General features: G+C 39.4%; 1 protein-coding gene across 1 annotated transcript in view; it reads left to right on the top strand.

Annotated features, from left to right (window-relative positions):
- The window catches only part of LOC120516825 (serine/threonine-protein kinase PSK1-like), a 56,809-nt gene extending 37,322 nt beyond the window's left edge, over positions 1-19,487 (top strand). The window contains exons 9-18 of the mRNA XM_039738778.1: positions 4,036-4,143; positions 6,974-7,080; positions 10,258-10,333; positions 10,504-10,611; positions 15,329-15,407; positions 15,493-15,593; positions 15,761-15,811; positions 17,853-18,234; positions 18,320-18,496; positions 18,580-19,487. Of these exons, the coding sequence (XP_039594712.1) occupies positions 4,036-4,143; positions 6,974-7,080; positions 10,258-10,333; positions 10,504-10,611; positions 15,329-15,407; positions 15,493-15,593; positions 15,761-15,811; positions 17,853-18,234; positions 18,320-18,496; positions 18,580-18,707 (1,317 nt within the window). The 3' untranslated portion in view covers positions 18,708-19,487. The remainder of the gene's footprint in view (positions 1-4,035; positions 4,144-6,973; positions 7,081-10,257; positions 10,334-10,503; positions 10,612-15,328; positions 15,408-15,492; positions 15,594-15,760; positions 15,812-17,852; positions 18,235-18,319; positions 18,497-18,579) is intronic.
- The last annotated feature ends 6,012 nt before the right edge of the window (positions 19,488-25,499 follow it).

The following is a 25,499-nucleotide window of genomic DNA, read 5'->3' as shown; positions in this document are numbered from 1 at the left end:
GAAAATGTTTCTGCTGGTATCTGTTCAGATAAAAAAGAAAACAGATTTAGAAATGTTATCCTGCTGTTGCTCGGAAGATGTTCCATAAAACATTCCCGTGGGTATCTCTGGCAAATGTTTATATGACCTCAAATTGCAAGGGTGGTTTAGCTGTGTTTGACGAAGGATTTCAAATGGTTAAAAAATATCTATCAGATAAATGTTACATATATTCTGACACTTGCCTGACTCGCCATGCAAAAAAATACTCCACGGTCCAAGTGTCTTCATTTTTAAAGATTTTAGTGAAATTCAAAGCAAACAGTTCACACGCAAAAAAGGGAAAAAAGTTGATAGTACACGCAAAAAAAAAAAAAAAGAGGAACTTATGATATTCTGCTTAAATATCTAGGTGCATATATATATATACATATATATATATATATATATATATATATATATATATATATATATATATATATATATATATATATATATATATATATATATATATATATATATATATATATGTAACAGAATAAGATGCTTCTCGCACCCTTACACCCTCAGACACCACGTCAGACACCAGATAAAAGTCCAATAATTATTTATTATAATAATAATTGTGCACAAAGCACGCTCCTCTCCACAATTCTCCAATAACAATGAACAATCCTCCACTCCCAGACGCTTAGCCACCCTGCCTCCCAACTCAGCTCATCGTCTGGGAGCTCCCATAGTCCTTTTATGTTCCCTGACCCGGAGGTGTCCTGCCCGGCGGGACACCCAGGAGGACCAGAGGAGGGCTTGTACCTCCTCCAGACCGTAAAATTTGTGCACGGGCTGAAGGGGCATCCGTCCTGGTTACGCTGGTGGCCTCAGGTAGGGGCATGGAAGCCCAGCCCTGTAGGGGCCCGTGGCCACCGCCAGTCCACAATAAATTTTTAAATTCAGGTCGGCGCCCCACTTCCAGACCATCATCTGCCACATCCGGCCGAGGCAGGAGCCCGGCTGGGATGCCCAGGAGGACCAGAGGAGGGCCTGTACCTCCACCAGACCACGAGCCCTGCTGGTCTTCTGGGGACCTCCATGGCAAGGAGGGCTGTCCGCCCTGGTTGCGTTGGTGGCCTCAGGTAGGGGGCATGGAAGCCCAGCCCTGTAGGGGCCCGTGGCCGCCACCAGGCGGCGCCCCGCTGCCTGAACAGCCCTGGAACCCAGCACTTCCGCCACACCAGGAAGTGCTGGGGAAGACGACAGGGGACACCCGGACGGCTTCCGGGTGCGCAGCCGGCACTTCCGCCACACAAGAGCGTGTCTGCGGAGGAGTGCCGGGAAGCAGCTGGAGCCCATCTGGGTTCCCATAAAAGGGGCTGCCTCCCAGCAGTCGGGGTGAGAGTCGGGAGGAAGGAAGACAAAGCTGGCGAGAGGACAGGAGGCGGCCAGAAAAGGACTGTGTGGCCTGGACTTTGGGGGATCGGTGCTGGAGGCACTGGGGTGTGACTGCACGGTAGACTATTGTAAATATTAGTGTAAATTAACAGTGTGTTGGGTGAAAATAAAGATGTCCGTCTGTCTGTGTCCAGGCCGGCATTCACAATATATATATATATTTTTATATATATCTGATCGTTCATGTTTCTTTCTAGTTGTCTAACTTCAATCTATGGGCTATTCTGTCACACAGAGTTAAGAATATGAACATTCCAAATCTTAACTTATAGAAACTATGACTGAATCTTCCATTATCTATGTTAAGCTATGTTATATTCAACTTCAAGCTAAGCAGACTAAAGAAAATGTACTATTAACATTAATTTAAAAGACCTGGCCCTTACAGGTACAATTCCAGCCATCCATCCATTATCCAACCCGCTATATCAGAACTACAGGGTCACGGGGGTCTGCTGGAGCCAATCCCAGCCAACACAGGGCGCAAGGCAAGAAATAAACCCTGGGCAAGGCACCAGCCCACCACAGGGCACACACACACACACCAGGGACAATTTGGAATCACCAATGCACCTAACCTGCATGTCTTTGGACTGTGGGAGGGAACCGGAGCACCCGGAGGAAACCCACACAGACACGGGGAGAACATGCAAACTCCACGCATGGAGGACCTGGGAAGTGAACACGGGTCTCCTAACTGCGAGGCAGCAGCGCTACCCACTGCGCCACCATGCCGCCCCAGGTACAATTCCATGATTTAAAATAATACTATGTCCAATTAAGGACGAATGACCCTTATAGCTGATAAAGTCTTGAAAGTGAAGGCTGACAATGTGAATGAAATTTCCTCAATGGCCGTTCCACAGAAACCGCTAAACTTTGCAATCAAAAATATAGTATTGCATATATTTATTTGTATTGTATGTTTCATTGTCAATATGGAATTATTATTTTTATATATTTTTATGTACTTTTTTATTATATTTTTGATTGTGTTCTGTGACTTTAAATGTGCCGCCATGTTCTGTGCTTTGTGGCTGGACTTCATTGCCACGGGGTCCTCCTCCTGGCTTTATACTGAGCCAAGAAGGAGAGATTCAGCAACAGAACACTGAAGTCGTTTGGAGTTTTTGTGATTATTGTCATTTCTTTGTTATTGCTGATTTTTTGATCTTTAAGCTCTATATATTGGATTCTGTTTACTGGATTTGTATGCTGGGCCTTGTTTATCTGGACTGCCTTTTGGCAGCTGCTTTTTTGTCTTTTGTATTTCTATTTTTTTTTTTTGGAAAATAAACCCACTCATTTATAATTTTCTTTTTGACCTTGCTATTCACAAGGTGGGGATTTCAGTCATCCTCCTCTTGTAGGGTTTTGGATACATTTTTGGGCTGGCGATTAAGCCTGTTGTGGTGAGACTGTTTCCAGGCAGGTTAACAAGGCCTGGCTAGGGAAGTCTTTTGGAGGCCTTACACCCATTTTTGTTACATTTTAGGCTCTATTTCATGACTCTGGTTGTCTCTCTTCTGACTTCCAGAAAGCCTCCATTCTCCTTAGGGACTATATAATGATGCCCCAAAATGTGCTAAAAGAGGAGACTGTCTCTCATTGAACTCCCCACGACCAAATGAATGGCTCCATGTCTACCGATCTATCATGGCCTTTTTTAAGCACTCCTCTTTATTGACCATTTTGGGACTGTTCAATGTTTCTAATCTGTTTTATCTCCTACTAGATATTGGCAGCTGTATGCATCCACTCATCTGTTCATTTATTTCAATTTTGTTGCAGTTCCAGTCTTCATCTAGAATTGAGACTACTTGTCATGTGCTCTATTTAACTCTTTCAGGGCTGATGTCAACTTCTGTCAAAAGGAGGAGTTGACGATGGTAATCGACTATAAACCAACTGTTATGTTTTAGTTGGACTCTCGTTGCTAGAAGTAAAGTTAGCTTCATTGGTTTGACCGAGATTTCCTGTACTTGTGTGAGTAGTAAGGCGCAAACAAGAGCAAACATGGCACTGACATAATGGCGAGAGATCAAAGCGAATGCGTAAAGCAAAACACTCCGTGGACGAAGCTTTGCCTATTATCTCTGATCTGGATTATATGACTTGTCGGATTCCAATTCTGATACAAGTGATCGAAAACGAGTGTGAGGTTCCAGCTTCAGCTGACTGGTCCCCAGCTAATCGTGGTGGTGCTAAACAGGTTCATGTAGCTTACACGCCTATGGCAATGTTCACCAGGAGGACTGCCACTTAACAATGGGAAGAGGTAGAAACCAGATTGCAATGCACTGCGACCGTGACCCCTGCTGCTGCTGCCCCAGCCACGCGAAGACAGCCTGGCAGTAAGCCTACTGCACATTCTTGGCAAACCGGCAGCCGCAGCATGCAGCAACAGATGTTTTATGTTGATTTCTGTGTGAAACCATTGCTTTTTTTTTTGGAAAAAATATTGAGCCCTCAAAGAGTTAACTGGTGCATTTTGCTTTTTAACAGTGTCATTTTCTGTATGTAAAGATTTCTGTGGTAGATTGCAATGGATAAAAGCATCTTCTAAATAAAAACATAAATATATTTTGATGAATTTCTTTTAAAAAGGAAAAGAGAGAGCTAGAAAGCAGATTACAGAGGATAATTGACCCAAAAGAATATTTGAAGAGCACAGTGGAAGACTTGTTTAAGAATAACAATGAAGTAATAAAGGAGGTAAGAAGTCATTTGTATTATTCTATGTGTGAGTGTACATTTCAGGGCTGTAATGTGAAGTCATGCGGGTCATGTCCAGCCCAGCCCAAAAATGATATCCTGGGGTCTTCAGATATTTAAATGAGCTCTCCTATGAATTCTAGCCACTGTTTAGTAACATGTATGAAGTTTGTTTTTAAGATTCCAACATTTTTACCTGTCTCATTAGGAGAACCATCAGCTTTCACACCAACTAACCTTTCTCATTCCAGTCCTAATTTTTGCATGCATGCACTGACTTCAGTAAATAAATCCTTAGCGGTTGTTTGTCCCTTTCACTGACTGCGTAAAAGTCTTTCGTTATTCCTTTTACAACAATCAGCAGCTGTGTTGTGTCACTGACATCACGACTCTCATCTAAGGGCAAGAAGAAGTCATCATTTTCCACCATGCATTTCAGCTGTAGTAGCAGATTTTCTGCAATTTCCTCAATCCGTCTTGTAGCCATTTGCTGTGAGAGGGACAGATGTTCAAAGAGGATTACCGCCCAGAGAACAATTTCACCATCAAAAAATTCTTAGCTTCATTTGGCAATTTTGTGAGCTGATATATATCTGGTTTTTACTGTTTGATTCTTTGCTGTATGAAGCTTTGTAAAATGTACTCACTGTTTTTGCTGTTTAGCTAACAAGTCCTCTTCAGACCTCACCTTCTCCTCTTCAGATATCTTTCCATATTTTTCGGTGTGCTTGTTCTCGATGTGATGGCTCAAGTTGTAGTCTTGAAATGCAGCAAGGTGCTCTTTGATTATGAAACAGATTGCTTTACCACTAACCTCTGTGAAAAAATACTTAGGAGTCCAGGATGTGTGGAATGATCTGTTTCCTGCATCAACTTTTCATTTTTTACCACTCATATCTTCCTTTATTCAATGTAACATGAACAATCATCCCTTTCGCTAATGCAATCTCCCGCATTTTCCCATACTTGTCAATTCTGAGTTGTGTCTGCACGGTCACATCTAGCTGTGATGCTGACTGACACAGCCAGGTAAGTATTACCATCTGCACCCTCTACGGGTCAGACAGAACTAGACCATGGACTATATTCGGCCCGCAGACCATACAATGCCCAAGTCTGCTGTATTGGCCTAAATTTTGTGGGCAACTACCTATTTCACCTATGTGAGGCTTTTGGTCATCCCATTTCTAAGCCATGGGCATTAATATGGAGTTGCTCCCAATTTGTAGCTTTAACAACTGTTCTGGTAGGGCTTTTCACAACATTCTGCAGTTTGTCTGTAAGAATTTGTGGCCGTTCGGCCAATAGAGCACCAGTGAGGTCTGATACTGATGTTGAATGAGAAGATTAGTTAGGCTGAGGTCAGTGCTCTGTGCAGGCCACCTGAGATCCTTCTTGGATTTTTGGACTTGGCTTTGTATACAGGGGTACAGTACTGCAGGAGCAAGCCTTCTCCAAACTGTTGCTACAAAGATGGGAGTGTACAATTGTCAAAAATGTCTTTTCCTGCTGTAGTATTAACAGTACCCTTCACTAGAACCAAGAAGCCTAGCCCAAATCTGGAAAATAGCCCTCGACTATTATCTCTCCTCCACCACACTTTACAGTGGGAACTATTCAGTTTGGAAGGTAGCATTCTCCTGGCATCCACCAAACTTTCAGACTTCCAAAAAGCAAAGTATGATCACTCCAGAGATCACATTTCCACTGCTCCAGAGTACAATGGTGACTGGTTTTAGCCTACTTCAGCCATACTCCACTTCAGCTGACTTTTGGCATTGCACATAATGATCTTAGGCGTATTTGCAGCTGCTTGGCCATGGAAAACCATCTCATGAATGTCCTGATGCAAAGTTCTTGTGCTGACGTTACTTCCAGATAACTCTTTTTGTGAGTGATATGACAGAGGATAGATGATTTTTACATACTTTGCATTTCAACACTTGGTGGTCTAACTCTGTGAGTTTGCATGGTCTGCCCCTTCGTGGCTGAGCTGTTGTTTCTTCTAGAAGCTTCCCTTTCACAAAGTAGCACTTATAGTTGACTAAGCAAATCTTGCAGAGTGGAAATTTCATGTACTATTTTGTTGCGAAGGTTGCATCTCAATGAGCTCATCATTTTGACTCAAATCTACTGCCAATGTTTGTCACTGGATATGTATTTCATGGCCATATGCTTGATTAAATGCACCTATTAACAAACATCTGAACTCAGTCATTTGAGGGGTGTCCACATTGTTTTGGCCATATAATGTACCTTTCTTGAGTGAGTGTTAACACTAGCATTACCAGAGCCTACGAAAAAACTCGTAGATCTGTCCCACCTTAAATCGCTACTTAAATCTGTCCGCACCTCTCCCAGCATCTTTTGTCCTGTTAATGTGCAGATTAAAGGGACTGTTTTTAAAGTGATCATCCATTTCAGGTTTTATTTTGTGCTATTTTTTGACTGATATAAGGGTGGATGTCTTAATAATAATAACAATACATTTATATGGTGCTGTATTACATATTCATCAGTGTGTCCCATGGTGGAGAGATATCTGTTTAGACTAAACAGGTTCAGAAAATAACACAACATAACAATAAATTACTGAATTTAAAATCTTTAGATATAAATTATATTAACTTTCGATGTTTCTCTTCTGTTATTCCAAACCATAATATCTATGGATTCTTGATGAAAGAAACCTGGCGTGCATAGTAGAAATATGATCTTAAACACCAAAGGCTGTAAGTGTTTATGGGAATGATAGTCAACTGTAGATGGAGTTTATATTTTTCAAAAAATTGCATTATCAAGACTAATTGATCTTTTCTGAATATTCCAGATTGTAGAGCAGAAGCTATTTGAGCAGAGGCAGCATCTTGACCAAATAGAAAAAAAGCATGGCTGCAAGTGTGCTGAAATAAAAAATATATTGGATCAGAAACACAGGTAGGTTACTTATCATCAGTTCTCCTGCCCATTGATATTCTATAGACTATGAATATAGTTGATTACTATGTTGATTTAAAATACTGTATATATCAGCAGCTTTAGCCAGACTTGAAGCTCGACCATACAATAATTTACTGAATTTAATGGCAAAATATTAAATGCAGGAGTAGCGGTCTGTCAGATGGGGACTCTTAAATCATGGGAAAAACAGCTTAAACCAGAATGAAACAAGAGGTTGTACTGCAGCCAGCCACTCTTCCATACAGCATTTAGTAGAATCAATAAACTTGATTCTGTTTAGTCAGTGAGTCAGTAAGACAAGAACATGACCTCCTCATCTCTCCATTAAAGAACAGTATGAGTGTAATGGCCCCAGTCAGCACCGAAATCGAACCAACAGAAAATCCCATTGAATTTCCCAAAACATTTTTATTTCAGGGTCACAACAAGAGCTTCAGACTCCACTCATAGAAAGTATCCGACAGAGACATACATTTCAAACTTATCCAAATTGATCTTTTCTCAGTAAATTAATATGTAAGTATATTCACTAACAAAAAATCTGTAGTCATTTTGCTTATTCTCACGACTCACGTCTCACGGCACCTTATTCAAAATTCTGCACAAAAGGATTTTATTCAGTCATTGTGTTAAGTCTTGTGGAATTTAAAAGCATTATAACTGTCTGTTGTACTGCAGTGAACAAGAGGTGTTTCTTACATACACCCGATTAAGTTATACAGAAGAAACATTGTATCTTAAACTTTATTTTTAGATAGATAGATAGATAGACACTATATAATAGATAGATAGATAGATAGATAGATAGATAGATAGATAGATAGACACTATATAATAGATAGATAGACAGATAGATGGATAGATAGATAGATAGATAGATAGATAGATAGATAGATAGACACTATATAATAGATATATAGACAGATAGATAGATAGATAGATAGATAGATAGATAGATATACTCAGCAAAAAAAGAAACGTCCTCTGACTTTCAACTGTTTTTACTTTCAGTAAACTTAATGTGTAAATATTTGTATGAACACTAAAAGAGTCAACACCATAAGACATAAACTAAAAATGTTTCACAATGTGTCCCTGAATGAAGGAAGGCTCAAAATCAAAAGTACCAGTCAGTATCTGGTGTGGCCACCAGCTGCTTGAAGTACTGCAGTGCATCTCCTCCTCATGGACTGGACCAGATTTGTCAGGTCTTGCTGTGAGATGTTACCCCACTCTTCCACCAAGGCACCTGCACGTTCCTGGACATTTCTGGGGAGAATGGCCCTAGCCCTCACCCTGCGATCCAACAGGTCCCAGATGTGCTCAATGAGATTGAGATCCGGGATCTTCCACTGCGAGGATGATCAGCTGTCCTTACTGTCTCCCTGTAGCGCTGTCTTAGGCGTCTCACAGTGCGGACATGGCAATTTATTGCCCTAGCCACATCAGCAGTCCTCATGCCTCCCTGCAGCATGCCTAATGCACGTTCACGCAGATAAGGAGGGACCCTGGACATCTTTCTTTGGGTGTTTTTCACAGTCGGTAGACAAGTCTCTTTAGTGTCCTGCGTTTTTAGAACTGTGACCTTAAATGGCTACTTTCTGTAAGCTGTTACGGTCTTAACGACCATTCCACAGGTGCATGTTAATTAATTGATTATGGTTAATTGAACATGCATGGAAAACATTGTTTAAACCCTTTACAATGAAGATCTGTCAAGTTATTTGGATTTTTAAAACATTATTGTTGAAATACACAGTCCTGAAAAAAGAATGTTTCTTTTTTTGCTGAGTATAGATAGATAGATAGATAGATAGATAGATAGATAGATAGATAGATAGATAGATAGATAGATAGATAGATAGATAGATACTTTATTAATCCCAAGGGAAAATTCACAAATTGAACTGGAAGTTTAGCAGTCTACCTGTATGAAAGTTGCAACAGTATGGAAAATGCTAATAAAACAAAAACGATTGATTTGTAAATTGTATTCACCCTTTACTATATTGAAAATCCTACACTTACACATTATTTAATGTTTTACCTTGGAAATTAAATTGTTATTTTCAAAATATACACTCATGTTAAATCTGATAACTGGAACATACTACAAAAAAGTTGGACGAGTCAAGTGCTTACCCCTGTTTCCACATTCTCAGTCAGAGACCGTCAGGACTATAGGCTGGCCAATCGAGTAGCCCACACACTCTCTGCTTACGCAGCCATGCACTTGTACTCTGGACAGAATGTGGTTTGCCATTGTCCTGCTGGAAAATACAGGTATGTCCCTGGAAAAGACTGAGTCTGGATGGAAGGATGGATATGTTGCGGCAAAGTTTATACATAACTTTCTGCATTAAAGGTTCCCTCACAGATTAGCAAGTTACCCAATGCCTGGACGCTAACACACCCCCATACTAATACGGCATACACAGCACAACTGGCTTTTTGACTTGATGCTGGTAACTGCTTAAATGGTCCTTTACCTCTTTATCCTGAAAAGCACAACTGCTGAAATACTATTTGAAATATTGACTCGTTGGGCCATAAAATGCGATTCTGCTGTGCTACTTTAAATTTTTTAGAAAATGTTGCAAGCATCAATTTCTGGATAAATGTACATAATCAAAAATACTGCAGTTATTAAGTTTAACATGAAATACCTTGTCTAAAAATCAAAGTCAGTTTACAAATCACTGCTTTTTTTGTTTTTATTAGCATTTTCCATAGTGTCCCAACCCTTTAATAACCGGGGTTGTTTAAACTGTATATAAATGAGACCCCCAAAAATCTGTTTAATTCATCATGTGGGATCATAAATATGGTGTAGAGTGGGGTCTTAATCTAAAATGCTGTCAGTTTGGTAAAGAATGATACAGTACATTTAAAATTCAATTTAACATTTCAGCATAGACCAAAACTATAAAACAAGCTGTATATCCTATTTGCAAGAGGAATATAAAGTACACATGTGGAATATTAAATAAGTATGTTTTGTTTGCAATGTTTGCATAAAGCTAATGTGCAATAACAAAGGACTTTTTAAGTCAACAATCATAACAAAACAAGTCCAAAAAGAAGTTTCATCATCCTCAAATTTGGATTTAGAGTTGGAAATGTTTTTGTGATTTCCTTTCTTCTTGTTTACAGACATCATATTAAATTAATTCATGAGAAGGACAAGGACATAAAACAACTTCATAAAAAAATACTGAGGCTCTCTTTGGTAAGACCTTTTTTTTCCTTTTGCAAATAAATTAAATATTACCCCTGAAAATGTTAGAATCTTTCAGACGTTTTATTGCATGTCATGCTTCAGTGGCCAGATTGCTAGATTATTTATTGTTTCTGCAGTACTAAAGTAAAAGGCTCATTCTGTGTGTTTGTTCCTAAAAGGTAACTAAAGAGTTACAATGCAAACTTCAGATGGCAAAGAAGTTGGCAAAATTCCATCACAAAAAGTTTAGAGAGGTACTCAAAAAGAACAAACAACTGATGAAAGAAGTAAGTAACCAGCCCCACACAGAACCTATATTGTTAAAAAATAATGTATACAGGCATACAGTGTATTTCAGCTATGACTCCATTATAATACAAAAAGCTGTATATACCAGGGTGCCAGCCAATTGCAGGGTGAGCACATATATACAGACTAGGGCCAACTTAACAACAGCAGGAGCAGTTTACCTAACCTGGATGTATTTGGACTGCGGGAGGAAACCACATAGACCTGGGGAGAACATGCAAGCTTTACAGAGGGAGCAGAGGGTTTTACAAAGGGTCATGGGGTCCAGTGGCTGTGGAGCACCTTTTGGTGAAGAAAGATTCACTGATCTTGACTTTGCTGATAATATTGGAGTCAGTGGAGGCTCAGATCAGGGCTCTCGAGAGACTGAGTGAGGAGTCTGAGTGACTGGGCTTGTGAGTGTCCTGGATAAAAACCGAGATCCAGGCTTTTAGTGACCTCTTGGGCATGGCCATCAGCAGTGTGTCTGTCTGCGGAGAGAGTGCCGACCAAGGTGAGAGGTTTACTTTGTAGCAACATTCAGTGCACTGATGACACTTCCTATGAAGTCAGTAGATGGATTGGCCAAGCATGGAGGGTCATGAGGTCACTGGAAAGGGGTGTGTGGCACTCCTGATATCTTTGCAAAAGAATGAAGGTCTAAGTCTTTAGAGTTCTACTGCTCCTCATTTTGCTTTATGGTTCTGAGACATGGATGCTATCCTGTGACCTGACACGAAGACTGGACTCTTTTGGTACTGTGTCTCTTTGGAGAATCCTTGGGTACTACTGGTTTGACTTTGTGTTGAATGAGCAGTTGCTTGTGGAGTCCCGAATGAGGCACATTACCTGCATTGTCAGGCAGTGTCAGTTATGGCACTATAGCCATGTAGCACGATTACCCAAGAGTGATCCGGCTTGCAGGATCCCCATTGTTGAGTACCCGAGTGACTGGACCAGGCCAAGGATATTCCCACGTATTACCTGGCAGTGGCAGATGGATGGTCATTTCCAGAGTCTGGGACTTTACTGTGTGTCTGCCTGGGGAGTTGCCAACCACAATCCTGAGCTGTTTCGTTGTGTGGCAACACGCTGTACAAGTTGATGCTCCCCAGACTGACCTGACCTTTCTGTAATACAATATAAAATATATTAATAGTAGGAGGAGCTTTAAAATACTGGAATAGCCATAAAGTAGTTACCAACTAAAATTTGTTAACTAGTTTTGGCATTCATAAATATTTACATTTAATGCAAAACCTGTATTTAATTTGATAGAAATGTGGATTTATCCAGTGTAGCAACAAATGGAGGGAATGTTATAATCTTGAGGGGATTTCAGCATAGGGTTTATAAAGGATGATATCACCATGGACTACGTGATCTACTGTATCTTAAAATGGGCATATTCCAAATTTTTGTCTTTGACATTTTTTCTCCAGTAACTGAAAAATACTGTTTAAAATCAACATTTAAAATAAATGTTGACACATTATTAGTACTGCCGAATTAGTGAATTCAAGATACAGTATTTTCTAATTTAAACAAACTTTCTGAAACTGTTTTCATAAGAACATGCTTTTAACATCTGTTTTGTCAGAGAATCCCTTTGTTAGGTTTGTAACATTTGCTGTTGTAATATTTATATTTGCATCATTATCTAGTAAAAAGTAATATTTAATGGACTATTCTAATTGATCCAATTTTTTTTTTTTTTTTCTTTATTTTATTAATTTTATTGCAATCCATACAAAGCAATCAAGTTTTTACAAAAAGAAAAATTGAGTTAAAGAACAGATCGATCCCCACCCCAAACAGTGTAAAATTTAAGGCTTGTAAACATACCTAAATTAATAAATTCTCTGTTCTTCATGAACTTATTTTAAAATATTACTGATTAGATCCTGCCATGTTTTGAAAAAAGTCTGTACAGATCCTCTAACTGAGTATTTCATTTTTTCCAACTTCAAATAATATAACACATCGGTTTCCCACTGACTTAAAAGAGGAGAGTTTGGGTTCTTCCAGTTTATCAGAATAAGTCTGCGTGCCAAAAGTGTAGTGAATGCAATCACAATTTGTTTGTCTTTCTCCACCTTAATTGATCCACTTTTTAAATGTCAGAAAACCCTGGTGCTTTCATTTTCCAAATCTTGCCCTCCTTTTTTTTGCATTTCCTTGACTGTTAATTTCCTGTCTGAAATCAAACATATTAGTTTTGCATTAATCAGTTGTTTCAGAACTGATATAAAACAGCCTTTGTGGTGCTGTTCTTAAGGTAACGTTTATGACTGCTCAGACTTTGTTATTGCAGCCTGTGTATTAATCCAGAATTAGAATTTTTTTTTTTGATCAATTTTTACAATAAATAGGATTGAGAACAAGTCGAACCCCACCCCTGAGAGAGAGAGAGAGCGCATGGCCAACGGTGTAAAACTTAAAGCTTGTAAGCCTACCTAAATTGATGAGTTTGACAGGCCAATAGAGATGAATGGAGAAGAAAAAGAAATGCGGAAATAATTGCTTCCTCGGTGCTTTGAGAGCTTATTCTAAAATATTATTAATTAGATCCTGCCATGTTTTGAAAAAAATCTGTACAGATCCTCTAACTGAGTATTTGATTTTTCCAATTTCAAATAGTATAAAACATCAGTTTCCCACTGACTTAAAATAGGAGAGTTAGGATTCTTCCAGTTTAGCAAAATAAGTCTGCGTGCCAAAAGTGTAGTGAATGCAATCACAGTTTGTTTGTCCTTCTCCACTTTACACCCATCTGGAAGAACCCCAAACACAGCTGTTAATGGGTTAGGAGGGATTGTGAGACCAAGGCTTGCAGAATTAGAATATTAATGTAGAACTCAATGGACTCTTCATCAGTCAGTTATTAGAATCTACACCGTATTCAATCCCCTTTACTTTTTTCACATTTTGGCACGCTGCAAACTTATGCTAAAATAATTTAAACTGATTTACTTCCTCAAACATCAAACAACAGTCATTACCCCAATATGAAAAAGCTAAAACAGTACTTTAGAAGTTTTAGCAAATTATTTCAAAATGAAAAACCTGAAATATCATATTGACACAAGTATTCAGATCTTCTGCTTAGTACTTCATTGAAGCCCCTTTTGGCAGCTATTACAGCATGTGTCTTCTTGGGTCTGACATGATTAAGTTTCACATACCTGGGTTTGTGGATTTTTTGCCGTTCTTCTCTGCAGATCCTCTCAAGCCCTGTCGGGTTGGAAGGAGACCGGTGTTGGACAACCATTTTCAGGTCCCACCAAAGATGTTTGATTGGATTCAAGTCTGGGCTCCAGCTGGGCAACTTAAGAACATTCCCAGAGTTGTCCCTAAGCCACTCCTGTGCGGTCTTTCCTTTGTGCCTAGGTTCATTGATTGCCCTGTTGGAAGGAAAACCTTTGGCCCAGCCTGAGGTTCAGAGCAATGTGGAACTTGTTTCCATTAAGGATATCTAAGTACTTTGCTCTGTTCAGCTTGACCTTGACTAGCAACCCAGTTCCTGCCTCTGAAAAGCAATGGCATAGTGTGATGCTGCCACCACCATGTGTCACTGCTGGAATGGTATTGCACATGAGCAATGCCTGGTTTTCTCCAAATACAACACTCTATATTTCTTGGTTTCATCACACCAGAGAATCTTGTTTGTCAAAGTCTGAAAGTCCTTAAGGTACCTTTTTTTAATTGAGCGTCCACATTTCTGTCATGTCACTCTTATCATAGAGCAAAGATTGATGGAGGGTTGCAGAGATGGTTGTCCTTCTGGAAGTTTCTCCCATTTTAACAAAGGTCCTCTGGAGCTCAGCCAGAGTGATTATCATTTTTTTTTGCTCATCTCTCTTACCAGGGCCCTTCCCCTACAATTACTCGGTTTGGCCAGCTCTAGGATGAGTCATGGTTCCAAAATGTCTTCAATTTAAGAATTGTGTTGGTCACTGTCCTCATAGGAACCTTTAATACTCCCAGATCTGCCCCTATGCTCTGCAGTCAGTTCCTTCAGCCTCATGTCTTGGTTTTTGCTCTGACACACATCGTCAGTTGTGGGGCCTCATATAGGCAGGCGTGTGCCTTTTCTATTCATGTTCAGTCAATTGAATTGACTACAGGTGAACTCCAAACAAGGGATAAAAGCATCTCAGCGATGACTAATAGAATGGGATACGCCTGAGCCAAATTTCAAGTGTCAAGGGTCTGTGTCAGTGTGAAATTTCAGTTTTAATTTAAATACATTTGCAAAAATGTCTAAAATCCTGTTTTTGCTTTGTCATTCTGATATTTGGAGTGCTGTTTGACGATGGGAAAATGAATGTAAATGGTTTTAGGACAAAGGCTGCAGCATGACAAAATGTAAAACAAAAGTGAAGGGGTGTGAATACTTTCTGAATATAATGTACACTTTAAAAGAAGTAAAGTGGTAAATATAAGCAAACACATTAAACTAAACTCAAAATTGTTGCCACATTTCTAAAAAAACAAATGGCTAATTTATTTCCAGTTGGTCTAATAAGAAATAGCTAAACACAGTAATTACATGTTTAATTAAGCTATAAATAAAGACAGCCGATTTATACATTGGTTGAAAGAAACACCAAAAGACATGTGAGTCTCTCAAACTTTATTCTGAAATCCCTTGTATTGTACTTTCAATATATCTAATCACATTATGATTAACCTAAAATTAAATATTATTGCCAGAAAGAAAAAGAAGCCATGGATGAGAAGAATAATGAAGAATCTTATTATCCTACTATTTCTGAGATGAAGGAAGACCCTGGTATGTCATGCCACCCTAACTTGACTAGAGGGCTGTTTAAATCAGTCTGCTGAGGTGATCATTTATGACTGGTTTTGTCTTTTAGACCTTAAGCTGGTGTGTGACAAATACAATCTTCTGGATATTTTTGGAGATGGGCGCTATAGTCAGGTTATGCGTGCTAACCGAAAGTCAGATGATGCTGCAGTAAGTGAATTCCTATTTTTTTCCAGTGCTGTTAATATTTAGCATGTTCATCTTTTTTGGAACATTGAATATCATGTACTGAGAAAATGTGTCATTTTATAGAGAGCTGACCAAGCCTAGTAAAGGTGAAACTTTCTGATCCTCCTTCAATTCTGTCTTTGCTGTAGGTTGCCATTAAAATGATTGCACTGCTTCCAGACAGCATGTGGTTAGAAGTGGTAAGTACATTTCAAGACATTTCATTGAATTTTTGTATTAGATCTTAAACTTTTACTAGGGATCTAGCCCATTATGGACCTCTAGAAGAGTGTGAAAAATGACACATTTCTATTACAACAGAGAATTTTTAGATTTTAATCATTTAAATTGAAGTCACATATATTAATATTTCAAATACTTGATGCAACTATTCTTGGTTTATTATGTACGTACCTCATGTAATAAATCTTTAAATTTCTTATGAATACACTGAATCAGGGCAGCATATGCTAATTTGGACTTCTTTTTGTTACCAAATTTTAATGAAGGAAAATGCGTATTACAGCAAATCAAACATAACCATGAAAATATCAACACATGCAATTCAAGATTAAGGCCCCTGGGTGACTTGGCTCCTTAACCGAGTGTTGCTCATACTTTTAACAATACAGCAGGAAGACACCACGTCATTTAACACAGCAGGGGATTTTATTTTATTTCATTACAAGGTTTGATGACTTCATTGGCATCGCCATGGGTTTGGGGGATGGGAGTCACCATGGCATTTTGGAGTTCACCCTTGGTCATTGCGACTTGTGGATACTCAACTGTTTCATCAAGTGGGGCGAGGGGATTGGTGAAAAGGCCCCTTGCCTTCACTGGCCCCAGAACGCCCTGATGGTATACATAAAAAAAACACCCTTCCCCATACCCCACTTCCCCTCATCCCCATAATCATAGAAGAAAAAAGACACAGCGGCTCACATAAAAAAAAAAATAAAAACAGAAAACAAAGCTATGTGGACATTAAGTCAACACTCTCATCCAAGAGATCTTAAACAACTTGTATATAGGATTGCCATTAGGAAGTATCTGAGCCAGGCGCACCATTGATGCTAGCAGCAGACAGCCCAAGAACCCATAGGGTTGCAGACATGGGATTTTCAGAAATAAAAAAATAGCGAGTCAGGAGATTTACAACTTATAGCTAAGGCTGAATTTCTAGAAATTTTACCAAAAAACAGTCTTGGCTGGTTAGAGCAAAATGAAAGACCAATGGGGAGTGAAATACAGGCATGCTGATAATTGGGATTTGTAGAAGAAAAATGGTCTTACAATGATCCCGAATTGACTGGATGGGCAAGGGCTTAAAGGCCTTTGTGTAAAAAAGTGTTATTAAAATAGAAACATTTCATCTTAGTGGATAGAGAAAGACAGGGAGTTAAATGAGGATGAGATGACAGCGGCTGCGGTGGGCTGGGGTTTGTTTCCTGCCTTGCGTCCTGTGTTGGCTGGGATTGGCTCCAGCAGACCCCCGTGACCCTGTAGTTAGGATATAGCTGCCGCCTCACAGTTAGGAGACCCAGGTTCGCTTCTCGGGTCCTCCCTGAGTGGAGTTTGCATGTTCTCCCCGTGTCTGCGTGGGTTTCCTCCTGGTGCTCCGGTTTCCTCCCACAGTCCAAAGACATGCAGGTTAGGTGCATTGGTGATTCTAAATTGTCCCTGGTGTGTGTGTGTGTGCCCTGCAGTGGGCTGGCACCCTGCCCTGGGGTTTGTTTCCTGCCTTGCGTCCTGTGTTGGCTCCAGCAGACCCCCGTGACCCTGTAGTTAGGATATAGCGGAATGGATGGATGTATGGATGACTGCAGAGAAGACAAAGAAATACCACAAGACGTGATTGAAAACTGCTGTGTTTATTTACATTTACATTTACTTATTTGGTTGACACCTCTATTCAAGGCAACTTACAAAATTTGCAATACAATTGGTTACATTACTTATGGTTTTCCAATTGGAGCACAGGCAGGTCAAGTGACTTGCTCAGGGTCTCACAGTACCAGTAGTGAGATTTGAACCCACAGCCTTAACAGTTTTGAGTCTGATTCCTAACCTGACTATTCCTTTTGTGTATTCCTCTTAAACTACTTTCATTTTCTAGTCATTTATAATTCATTTAGTTCATTTTGACTTTCAACATCACCAAACAACAATTCACAACATTATTGTGGTAAATGGTTTTGAGTTTTCCTCACATCAGCTTTTCTCATCTTTTGTTATCAGCCAAACGAAGAAAAGCAAGTTCCCTATGAGGTGGGCCTCCTGCTGCAGGTTTGTGCTGAACCAAAGTGCCAAAATATTGTTCAGATGTTGGACTACATCATAACAACCACATTCAGCTTCATTATAATGGAACGACCAGAGTCTTACATTAACTTGAGTGACTTCATGAGTGATGAAATGGGACCCATGAAAGAAGAACAAGTACGAGGTGTCATCCGTCAGGTTGTGGAGGCAGTTCTGCACTGTCATTCTCGGGGGGTATTTCACAATGACATTAGGCCAGGAAACATCCTTTATGAGCCTGTAACTGGCCAGATAAAACTGATTGATTTTGACTCTGGGGATGTACTACAGGAGAACATGCATTATACATTTCCTCCTGGTAAGTTATAGGGTGTTGTTAAGCAGATATGTTTGGCCATGGGTGCTTGGAGATACATCTGCAATGATTATCTTTATAACTGTAGGGGCACCTGAATGCTATCCCCCAGAGTGGAAATTCTACAAGAAATACAAAGCAGAACCAGCCACGGTGTGGTCACTGGGTAAAATGATGTTTCAGATGTTATCTGGGATTATAGAATTTGATGATGAAAAGGAATCTATCATGAATAGGTTGAACTCTATATCCCCAGTCTCCAAAGGTCAGAGTCCCATAAATAAGCATTTAAAGAACATTTTTACTACCACAAAATTTGTCAATCACTGCTTTTTCTTCTTTGAGCAGAAGCCATGGATCTAATTTTGAAATGTCTCAGCATACATCCCAAAGATCGCCCCTTTCTTAAGGACATCCAGATGCACTCCTGGCTCCAAGAGCCAGACAAGGCCATTAATTACTCATATTATGTGTAAGAGTTGGTAGGTATGTGCAGAACAGTGGAATCGGCGAGTGCCAATGCAGATATGCAGGTGGGTTCCAACACTAGCTATTCTTGGAGATTAATACAAAAATGAGTTCATCACCCTTTTAAAGACCATTGAATGTGGGCGATTGTATTTTTAAAGTCAGGTAAGAATTTTCAAATTTCAGTTATGCAAATTGATACAAGATGGAGGCAGATAACACCACATGGGTGTGGAGAATCCAAATATAATCTACGTTTAACTCCGTATGCCACCTTACTCACTGTTGTCCTGCTCAGGAGGTACTCAGTTAAAGAATCAGGTACCCTCTTCAAGTAAATAGTTGTAGTAGAACACTATTTATGTGGGATGAAATGGCTCTTCTGTAAATTGCTGATTAATAAGTAGGCTTTATTTAATGCAGAAATAGATTATTTTTTATTTTGACATTTTTGGTGTGCACCGAACAAAGCTAGGCAAAACTCTCAGAAAGCTAAACCTGAAAAAAGAATGCTGAATGAAAACACAAACACTTAAAATTGATTGTTCGTAAATTGTCCTGCTTGTAAATATTCCTTTGTAAGTTACCCGGTTTTTAATGGAGTAACCTAAGCTCATGTCAGGCGCTCAGATGATGGGAAGCCTAGAGTAGGGTTAAGGAAAACCCCTCCTGATGTGCCATAATGGCATGGTTTCATTTCAACCAGTTTTCTATTGGATTTGATGACTTGATCCTGGTTTTGTCCTGCCATGTAATAAATGACTGCCACAGTATATTTTAATTTCTTGGGAATATCAACCAGATGTTCTGTGGACCAGAGTGGATGGAATACTCTTAATCCACGACATTTCCCTCATTTGTTTGTAAAGAATGAAATAAGTTGTCTCATGATAAACAGAGGTGCACAAGGTACCAAGTTAGCTGTTTGGCTGTTAGTTATCTTTATGTTTACACCTCTGTTAGCAAAAAAAAAGCAAAAAGCTACCATTAAGGACTCAAAAGCTTTTTAAGATAGTGACTCAAAATGGAGCATAAACTGGAAAATACTTACCAACGTTATGAAAAACTAAGCTAAAAAATTCAGCTAACATCATAGACGGGCCTCATGTGAGTAAGTCAATTTGATTTTAAACCTTCAGCCACTGGGGTACTTTACAACTAAATTGCCTTCAGGAAGTATTCAGACCCTACACTTTTTTCCATTTTGTTTCATATCTTGCAGCCTTGTGCTAAATCATTTAAATTATTTTTTTCCCTCATCAAGCAACTTTAAAACTTGAGAATGACAATTTCAAAAACAAGGGAAAAAACAGAAGTTTGTGCAAATTTACTAAAAACAACAAAACTGAAATGGTGTCTTCTTGAATGTTAAGTGACATGCTCTGTACTCTTGGATTTAGGCATTTGAAACACCTTACTTATCTTGAAAGATACCCAGAGTTGTTTTATGTCCACTGATAGTCAGGACCCTGGTTTTACGTCTCGAAAATAGATAATGTTTTGCCATTCTATTCTGCAGATTATCCAAAGCTGTGTCAGGTTGGATGAAGTCTGTCAGTGGATGGCTATTTTCAGGTCCCACCAGAGATTTTTGATTAGGTTCAAGTCCGGGCTCTACCTGGGCAACTTAAGGACATTCCAAGAGTGGTCCCTAAGCCACTCCTGTGCTGTCTTTCCTTTGTGCTTAATTAAGTAATTGATCTCTGTACCTTCCTCAACTCTTGTCTAGTCTGCTATTCCTAAAAATACAATAGCATGATGCTGCCATTACTATGCTTGACAGATGGACATGATCTTGGTTTCATCAAACCAGAGAAACTTATTTTTCAGTCAGGGAGTCTTTTAGGTGCCTTTTTACAAACCCAAAGTGCATTTGAACTTATTATTTATCGAGGAGAAACTTCTGTCTAGTCATAGTCCAGATTGGTGGAATGTACTGGTCGTTGTCCTTGTGGAAGTTTCTCCCATCCATTCAGAGGATCTCTGGAATTCATCTAAAAGAACTTTTGGGTTCTTGGTCACCTCTCTTACCAAGGTCTTTCTTCCCCAATTTCTCAGTTTGGCCGTGAAGCCAGCTCTAGGAAGAGACAATTTTGATCCATACTTACTCCATTTAAGAATTATGGAAGCCACTATGCTCTTGGGAACCTTCAGTGCTGCAGGAATTTTGTATAGACGTCCTTAGGTTTCTGTCTTGAAATAATCCATATTGCCAGCTGTGGGACCTTCTAGAAACATGTGTACCTTTCCTAATAATCAATAATTCCTAATCATGTCCAATCAATTAAAGTGTAGATACATCTCAATCGTGGTCAACAGAATAAGATACAGTGGTGCCAAATTTCAAGTGTCATAACAAAGGGTCTGAATATTGGCGTCATTGTGATTTTTCAGTTTTTTAATACTTTTGCAAGAGTTCATACAATCCCATGTTTGCTTTTCACTCTGGTGTATTGAGTGTTTCTTGATGTTGGAAAAATGAAATGCAAATAATTTTACCACAAGGCTGCATATCAGTCATACATAGCAAAATGTAAAAAAGTGAAGGAGTCAGAATTTATTGTATACCTGGGCAAGAGAGTCCATTTTCCATTAATCTTATGGAATTTTCCAAATGCTAACAAAATCTTAAAATTGTTGTGAGCAGCATCATTGAGTTACAACTTAACTCTTTCTACCATGTCTATATTTTTTAAAAGAAATTTAGCATTGTGTACTTCTTAAACACTCTTAGATAGTGATTGTAAATTAAATCTATACAAAGTTAACAAAGGAAAAAAATGTAAAGATTATTCCTTGCTGAAAAAGAAGAGAAGGTAAGATACTTAATGTTTTGGCTGTGAAGCCTTCACAGATGTGCCATCTGTTGGAAAGTCAGAGGTAGATCTACTGGATGGACACACAAATGCACAGAAACACATATACTTGTCCTTTTATTAAGGTGGATAAGATGATTTCTGTCTGTTTGGCAGGTGCTCGATGTTGGATGTGTTCAGTGTTAGTGTTTGCAATGCTGTGTGTCCATCCGGTTGCTATGTCTCTGTTACATTCCATTTGGTACAGGATTCGTAAAAGCAGTGCCAATGTTTGTGATGCAACTTCTTTGGATAACAGAGACATAGCAACCAGACAAACTCAAAGACACTTATCCTTTTATTAAGGTGGATTATTTTTCTTGTTGACGCTACAAACCCTAATGCCTGTTCTTTCCCAACCCTTCCTTATTGTGTTCTGTGAGCATCTTGGCAGCAAATAGTAAGCTTATTTCATTTCTTGTTTCTATAAGCAACCTGTGTATCTGTGAAGATCTAAGCAGGTTCTAGTATCTATTGTTTATTTGTCTGACATCTTTATCTAAGACAACTTGAAATATCAGCATACATTTTAACTGTTTACAGATATATTTTGCAGTTGTAGAGCAGGCAGGTTATGCATAAGGTTCACAGTGAGGCAGAGACAAAAATTAATCATGTAGCCTTATTTAATAAAATCTTAATAGCGATTACACCACACTTCCTAGGAAGCAATCCATCCATCCATTTTCCAGACCTTTTGTGTTTCTCGCAGACAATGTACATGTGGGCTCAAGGTAGGAAAAAGCCCTTCATCATTAGAGACGCTCAGACTCCCCTCTCACTTGTTCATGCTGAGACTCTTTAGAATCTTCAGTGAATCTTGGATGCACATTGCATTGGACAAAAAAGATTTTGCTTCTTGAACACTCATGAGTATTTTATGGATATTGGCCTCCTGATCACAAGAATCACCATTACACTTTCCTATCACGTACTGCTCTGTTGCAATTCACCTGTACAGTGCAACAATTACAACTGTAACCTCTAAATGTAGGGGCACTGCAGCTGGGATATATAAAGTACTTCTGTTTCACTTACGAATGGACTGCTGAACTGCAGAGTCTCATTACATTTGAAAGAACTTGCTGGTTTGTAAGTGTTCAATACCAGCACTGTAAAATATGGCACATAAACCACTTGTTGATCCAACAAAGATAATTTTGCCTCCTCTTCATGTACTGTAAAACATGGACAGATAATAAACTTTGTGAAAGTTATGAACAAGGAAAGTGAAGGATTTTGATATCTGAGAGTCGTTTCCACAAATAACTGATGTCAAGATAAAGGAAGACATTATCTGTTAGTCCAAAGTCTGAGGCATCTTCAATGTCAAGCAGCTTGAAGATCTACTAGTAGGGAGAGAGGAAATTGCATGGAAGGCATTCAAAGATGATGGTGAGAATTTGTAACTACAGAGCACCAAACTACATCCATTTGGTTGGCAACATGCCTCAAGCTTATACGACCATGAAGTGCAACATGTTGCTGGAAATTCATTTTCTGCATTCACATTTGGACTTACTTCCTGTTAATCTTCATGCATTCAGTGACGAGAATGGAGAAAGCTTTCACCAGGACACTGCAACAATGGAAAAGTGGCACCAGGACAAGTGAAATCCATCAGTACTGGTAAACAATAAACTGTACGTACAAAAAATAAGCAAAACGATTTTAACTTAATTGAATGAATGAAATGTGCATGCATCATTTAGAGATGAAAACATGCTAACTTCAATAAAACTTCGTTCCATGTTTCCCCAAATTTAGATGTAATACAGCCAATCTGAGATGATATTGAATCACAAAAACCTTTTCCAGAAGAAACACTTTCAAAAAACTTTGTTGTCCAGTGGAAACTGAAGAAAAACAGAGTACTTAAAAAAAACTCTTGTAGATATCGGAAATGTGAAAAAACCCCACTGACACAGTAACCAAACTATAATTTAAACTTTGATTCTGGGATCAGTGAGGCAGCAGCACTACTGTATCTAAATAAATAATACACGTACATTGCTAATGATTTTGCCCATAGTTGTATCATGCAGTTCTTTCCAAGTAACATTACATTTAAAACTAAATATGTATTTGGCAATACAATCTACAATACTGTTTCTAATGTGTAACTAGTGTTATGAGAGAATGTGATCCACTTTTGGAGGAGGTTACATCTGCTGTTTTTTTATGGACCATAAAGGTGAGTTCCTGCTGTGACAGATAGTTTGATGATAGTCTGAACGCATTTCTTCATAATGTCAGTAACGAAGAAAGCAGCCGTAAAACAATAACTTATTTATTGTCATTTTGGGTGTGTACTTTATTCAAGATGACTTACGACATCAGGGCGTAGCATGATTTGTGTATATAGATTTTTTTTTTTTACAGTTAAGTATCTTACTTGGACACTACTTGAGTCAGGGGCCAGTACTGAATGACGACCTAGTCATTTAATGTTTAGTTTCGTAGTCACTAAGCAACACTGCCTTTCTTAGAATAATATTACTGATATTTTAATATCCTGTAATGTTTTCAAGCACCTAATATCATTTAACAATCATACAGTGCATCCAGAAAGTATTCACAGCGCATCACTTTTTCCACATTTTGTTATGTTACAGCCTTATTCCAAAATGGATTAAATTCATTTTTTTCCTCAGAATTCTACACACAACACCCCATAATGACAACGTGAAAAAAGTTTACTTGAGATTTTTGCAAATTTATTAAAAATAAAAAAACTGAGAAATCACATGTACATAAGTATTCACAGCCTTTGCTCAATACTTTGTCGACGCACCTTTGGCAGCAATTGCAGCCTTGAGTCTTTTTGAATATGATGCCACAAGCTTGGCACACCTATCCTTGGCCAGTTTCGCCCATTCCTCTTTGCAGCACCTCTCAAGCTCCATCAGGTTGGATGGGAAGCGTCGGTACACAGCCATTTTAAGATCTCTCCAGAGATGTTCAATCAGATTCAAGTCTGGGCTCTGGCTGGGCCACTCAAGGACATTCACAGAGTTGTCCTGAAGCCACTCCTTTGATATCTTGGCTGTGTGCTTAGGGTCGTTGTCCTGCTGAAAGATAAACCGTCGCCCCAGTCTGAGGTCAAGAGCGCTCTGGAGCAGGTTTTCATCCAGGATGTCTCTGTACATTGCTGCAGTCATCTTTCCGTTTATCCTAACTAGTCTCCCAGTTCCTGCCGCTGAAAAACATCCCCACAGCATGATGCTGCCACCACCATGCTTCACTGTAGGGATGGTATTGGCCTGGTGATGAGCGGTGCCTGGCTTCCTCCAAACGTGATGCCTGGCATTCACACCAAAGAGTTCAATCTTTGTCTCATCAGACCAGAGAATTTTGTTGCTCATGGTCTGAGAGTCCTTCAGGTGCCTTTTGGCAAACTCCAGACGGGCTGCCATGTGCCTTTTACTAAGGAGTGGCTTCCGTCTGGCCACTCTACCATACAAGCCTGATTGGTGGATTGCTGCAGAGATGGTTGTCCTTCTGGAAGGTTCTCCTCTCTCCACAGAGGACCTCTGACAGAGTGACCATCGGGTTCTTGGTCACCTCCCTGACTAAGGCCCTTCTCCCCCGATCGCTCAGTTTAGATGGCCGGCCAGCTCTAGGAAGGGTCCTGGTGGTTTCGAACTTCTTCCGCTTACGGATGATGAAGGCCAATGTGCTCATTGGGACCTTCAAAGCAGCAGAAATTTTTCTGTAACCTTCCCCAGATTTGTGCCTCGAGACAATCCTGTCTCGGAGGTCTACAGACAATTCCTTTGACTTCATGCTTGGTTTGGGCTCTGACATGAACTGTCAACTGTGGGACCTTCTATAGACAGGTGTGTGCCTTTCCAAATCATGTCCAATCAACTGAATTTACCACAGGTGGATCCAATGAAGCTGCAGAAACATCTCAAGGATGATCACGGGAAACAGGATGCACCT

The sequence above is a fragment of the Polypterus senegalus genome, chromosome 16 (genome assembly GCF_016835505.1).
Source record: "Polypterus senegalus isolate Bchr_013 chromosome 16, ASM1683550v1, whole genome shotgun sequence".
In the NCBI taxonomy this organism is placed as follows: Eukaryota; Metazoa; Chordata; class Cladistia; order Polypteriformes; family Polypteridae; genus Polypterus; species Polypterus senegalus.
The sequence above is the reverse complement of the archived record's forward strand: the minus strand, read 5'-3'. Positions and strand labels throughout refer to the sequence as shown.